This window comes from Sinocyclocheilus anshuiensis, unplaced genomic scaffold, assembly GCF_001515605.1.
Source record: "Sinocyclocheilus anshuiensis isolate Anshui unplaced genomic scaffold, SAMN03320099.WGS_v1.1 scaffold220, whole genome shotgun sequence".
NCBI lineage: Eukaryota > Metazoa > Chordata > Actinopteri > Cypriniformes > Cyprinidae > Sinocyclocheilus > Sinocyclocheilus anshuiensis.
Genome location: NW_015554086.1, coordinates 824,976 through 830,510, shown reverse-complemented (window position 1 = coordinate 830,510; position 5,535 = coordinate 824,976). Strand labels below are relative to the sequence as shown.

At 37.2% G+C, this 5,535-nt stretch overlaps 1 protein-coding gene across 1 annotated transcript in view; it reads right to left on the bottom strand.

Annotated features, from left to right (window-relative positions):
* Positions 1–5,535, bottom strand: part of LOC107669193 (transformation/transcription domain-associated protein-like) — a 94,692-nt gene that overhangs the window by 75,906 nt on the left and 13,251 nt on the right. The window contains 1 exon segment of the mRNA XM_016461329.1: positions 1,981–2,132. Within this exon segment, the coding sequence (XP_016316815.1) occupies positions 1,981–2,132 (152 nt within the window).

Genomic DNA, 5,535 nt, shown 5'->3' with positions numbered 1-5,535 from the left:
GGGCTTTCCCTGCTATTAATGCTTAGACAATGTACACTGCACACGTCTGCGGTGCAATTTGCGCAATTTGAAGGGTAATGGAAACGCGCCTACTCTCTCTCTTGTTCGCTGTCGCCGTTAACAGTCTGCACACGTCTGCGGTGCAGTGTGGCTCTGATACGGCCACTGAAGCTGATTACGGCCACTCAATGCTTGTGTTTATGTTTTTATACAGTCGGTTTATTCCAGCCGCGCCACGCACGTTTCTGAAGCGGCTCTCTTTGCTGCTTGTGTAAAAGATACACGCATAAGCCTCCTTTGAATAAATATAGCCAAAATCCCACCAAAATCCATTGCCATGACTTATCGCGAGAGGCAAAAGGTTACGTTTAAGTCTCATAACATTGGTTAATGGAAACGCCGTCATTTCGCAATACTTTTTTATCGACATTTATAAAATATCGCCAAAGTTTTGCACAAATCTGTAATGGAAACGCGCCTGTGAGCATTGTGTGTTCAGGCGCTGCCGTTCTCAGCGCCGTCAAAATAAAACGCATCAGCCAAACAAAAAAACTTATCGGCCAATGCCGATATTTGAAAAATGGCAAATGATATATCTGTCGACCACTAGGACGGTATACCACGATATAAACACATACGATTATCAGGTATTGGGAGAAAATAACAGACGCAGAATCTCATCTGCGCCTAGGCAACAACTTTCCACTTAACTGTTCTCTTGCTCCACCCACACGTACAGCTGAGACAACATCAGAGACAGAGGCCGTTATCTCTAATCTCTATCCCACGTCAAAATATGAGTTAAAATTGGCAGTATGGGAATACTTTGGATATAGAAAAGACTAACGCTTTTTTGTCCTCAAGGATAGACACAGTTCGCAAAAACTGTGGTCGGAAAGCGGCTGCAAAAAGAGGAAACACATCAAACATGTTTACCTATATTTCAGAACACCATCCCTCCGTGCAGATACAGCTATGTCCCATTTATAACTTAAGGTTAAAGCCTTATGATTTCCGTGAATCCCAGAATCCAGTCATGACAATGAATTTACAGTAGCTAGCTACAATGCAGATGTCACATAAAATGCGCGATTTGATGAATTGATGAATAAATCAAAAACAGAGCTGTAAAATAATGACAAAAACACTGCTATATAAATATATAATCTGTGTGTTTTGCGTGTCTCTCTGTGAATGAGCGGCGCTGTGTCGTGTACTACATACTCAAGTATGCGCCGGCATCGCTCAGTGTTTAACAGCGCCTGCTGTCTCACTATCTGAGGACGTGAACACAAACACTGAGAGCCTCACTGAGAGAACAATTAATAATCATTTCATCATTTAATTTGAGAAAACCACTGTCAAATACATTCTGACACTCAAAGCTCTTCACTACAACCCGTCAAAATAAAAGTCCGCTTTTTAACTCGAAGAAATTGACAGAAATTACGATAGTACTATAATGTAGTCTACTTCTAAAATAATCATAGTAATTTACATAAACATTTTTAAGGAATATAATTTTTTCCCTCATTTTTATTTAGTAAATCTGTTGTGCAGCCCTTTGCAAAAACATAAAAGGATAAAGGTTATTTTTATGTGATTACATCTTAAAACATTAATTAAACTGTTAAAGCTTTATGCATTAATTTCATTACCACCATTTTTGATCGTATATTTGTATTAAATCATAAAAGTACAGAATCCAGAAAAATTAAGTCAAACCAGAATTTATGAATTTTTATGAATTATTAATGATAAATATATGTTGTTAAACTAATCAAAAACAAGTAAATTTCATCACTGATTATTTATTAATGAAATTTGAATAAACACATGCTTTCAAACACTTGTTCAACCCCAAAAAAACCGTTTTGATTGTTTAATACAGTATACCGTGATATTTTCTGAGACGATTATCATACCGTGAAAATCTCATACCGTTACAACCCTACATGACACATTAAGTGGATGTCTTACTTGGGATGGGCGAGGAGCTGGTAAAGGGCGTGCTTGTTGTCCTCCAGGCTGGTCATGGCAACGAGGAAGCATTTGATCACCTCCCAGGCCTGTCATCTGTAATACGGCTCAGTATTGGCACTCTTCAGGCAATCCAGTGCAGTCTCTATAGCCTAGATACATAACAAGAACAACGTTAAACGTTACTTGACCAAATGAACACATAAAAAATCAAATTAAACCGCTTAATGCCTCACATTAACAACCCAAAAATTAGTTAACGTGATGAAAACCCAAACCCAAAATTGCATATGATTGCATGCCACATCATTTTTATTCAAGTTATGTTGCACATTTATACAACACTAATCTTCCCGCTTGAGTGAAATTTTCTGTGATGACACTTATACATTAAAATATTCTGCAGTGATTAGATGCCTCTTAAACCCTTAAATTATAAAGGGACAAGCTAAAGTGGCAAGACACGTCGAGGGAGAAGATGAGCTAATTAGTAAGATTCAAGGATGGAGAAGGCAGCTCACCACAGAAAGGGCTGTCTGAATGAATTATCGCCGAAGACAGCGAGAACACTGACAGCCATGCAGGTCATTTCAAGAGAGAAAACCCAAAACTGGCTCTTAATACTTATGTGCTCTTGGAAAAGGTGAAATAAATGGTACACGGGCTGAGAAAAAGAGGGTTGTACCTGGCAGTACAGCACTGTGTTACAATTCCTGAGGGTCCTGAGCTGTTCCTGCCTTGTTGAGACATTATTATAAATGTCACATAACCTTGTACACATGTTCTATTCCCAAGAGGACCCCCCACACAAACTGTGTCATTTTTCAAAACCTCAAGGCCTCTACAGTGGAGGCCTGGCCCCTAAAAATGTGTGTGTTCCATTTACAAGCGTGAGTTTTTCTTTAAAACTCTTTGGGAGTTTTCCCCCCTCATTTTAAATTGTTGCTCCTCCTCAGCAGGGTTGAGAAAATGAATCTAGGAACCACTGGTGATGGACTCTGATACTGTCTGAATGTTTCAACTTCGTTTAATACCATGATGCTTGTAAATCGGACAAATATAGGCAAAATTAATCAAGCAAGAGAGACCATCAGCTCTGACAGCAGCGCAATCTGTCTCTGACTGGAGAAGATTCACAGAGAACTTTCTTGAACTACGCTGCATTAGCTCTCATTTACAACCGTCTGGGTTCCTGGAGAGAAGGAACGAAGAACTGCTTCATATTAAACAAGAAGACAGTTCAGTTCGGCTGGTGTCCAAATCAAACCGTGCTTGCAAATTTCTACACATATTGAAACAAGTGTGCATGCTTTGCGAGTGAAGGCCGGTCCTATGGGGGACAGAATGAGTTGTTGTCTGTCTCGATCCAAACACATCACTGGGCTCCGCCTGCGGCAACCACAGGGCGCATGCAAATGAAATTAAGCAGCGACGGCACAATGGCGGTAGCATCCATCTTTGTGGAGTGAACACAATTACAGAAATGACAGTTTGCGTTTTCCCAAGCAGTGACGAGCAGCAGGAAGGGCCATTAGCTGGAGTAAATAATCCCGTCTGCACAGCAGGGAGAGATTGATTAGAGGGGGGGTGGGCAGGAGGGAAGAGATGAGCACAGCTTACAGCCTGATGATCTATTTAATTACCTGGGGAAGACGATGTCTTTCTGCACACTCTACGCTTTGACAAGGATTCATTACATGATGAGAATCCCTCTTCTAACCCCTCAACCTCCCCACCCCCTTTCACACACACATATTGAGGGCAAATTGACATATGAAAGGAAGTGGATTCATTACGGTTTATTGAGACTGTTCTCAAGTAAGCCAGAAAGCGGTGTATCCGTAAGCCACAGTGGTAGTGTTTTTAAAGGGGTCATATTTTTGTCTCGTCGCTCCGGCCGGGACACGGCATCACAATATGGCAGGGGTGTAACATTTCCGTCACACGCTTGAGCTTTTTACCTTAAACCGCATACACATTTCATTACACCAAATACACAAAATAATGTCCTTTTTTAGCAACGTCATATGACCCCTTTAAAACCATGACAAACTCTTATGGCTCTCTGAGAGTCCTTACAGACAACCAACACAAGTGGATTCATCTCAAATCAACCTCAAACTCAACCTGAATCTTTTAACAGCCCTGAAAAGACACTATTAAATATAAATAGAGTTAGCAATTTCCTATTAAAGAAATAATTGAAACATAAATGAAAATGTCCAAAGGACAAAATGTTGAAGAATATACTAACTACGCTTTTCCTTAAAATGAATTAAAACTGGTGACAAGTCTTCTGAACTTTGATCAGTTGTATGGTTTTGGAATATTCATACGGACATTTTCTGGTGCTTTTTTTGACATATCAAAACTTGACAGTACTTTAATTTATTATTTAGAAACAAATTGGCCAGCATATTCTTCAATGTGTCATTTTGGTGTTTCACAGAAGAAAAAATTCTTATTGGTTTGGAACATGAAGATGAGTATATGACAACTACTCCTTTAAAGCTGACAAGGTATATAGCAATATGAAAAATATACATTAATTTTCAGTTTGGTTGGGGTGATTTTGCATCTGCAGAGAAAACTAAAATTATTTTAAAATGGCTGAAAAATTACCTTTAATTATAAAGTCTTTCACTTTTTTTTTTTGTATTATTCTTTCTGCCTGAATTTATGTAACAAACATCTTCGACGGACGTACGGACGGATGGCTGGATGGCTTGAAAAATGGGGGCAAAACAAAAGTGTTGCGTTTATAATTTTGTTCAGTGTAGATAGATAGATAGATGAATGTTTTTTGTGATTATTACAAGTGAACAAAATAAGAAATGACAATGCTAAAACAAGAATGTAATAATGCTATTATAAACTATACTGTAAAATAATTTTACTTAGTACAACTTTAAAAGTACAGTACTAATGTGTACATTGTAATTTCTTCATTTTCAAACATTAAACTATCAAGCTTTTTATTTCAGTATTTTTTTATCAAATAAATGCTGGTCTCAGAGTGAAGGATGGCACTGTGTTCACTTATACATGCAAATGTAATGTAATTTACACACATAAATGAACAGTGCCACCATTCATTCTGAAACCTGCGGAGAATATATTTAATTATACTGCAGTATTGGGTTTATTCCAATATATTGTGCAGTAGGGATGTAACGGTATGAAAATTTCATATCACGATTATAGTGACCAAAGTTATCACGATTATCAATATTATCACGGTTTTGTTAAAATTAGATGAAAACGATCAAAAAGAACTGATACACACACTGAAAACATTTCAATAAGTTTTATATTTGAAAATCAACAAACAACAAATACAATTAGCAGCTATATGCACTTTTTTTTTAGCAAAAACATTCAATTAACATTAACATGAAGCCCTAATAACAATAATAATAATAATAATAATAAATCACTTGTGTGTATATATATATATATATATATATATATATATATATATATATATATACACACACAATGTGTATTATGTATATTATAATTATATCATATATAAATATATAAGACATACACAAA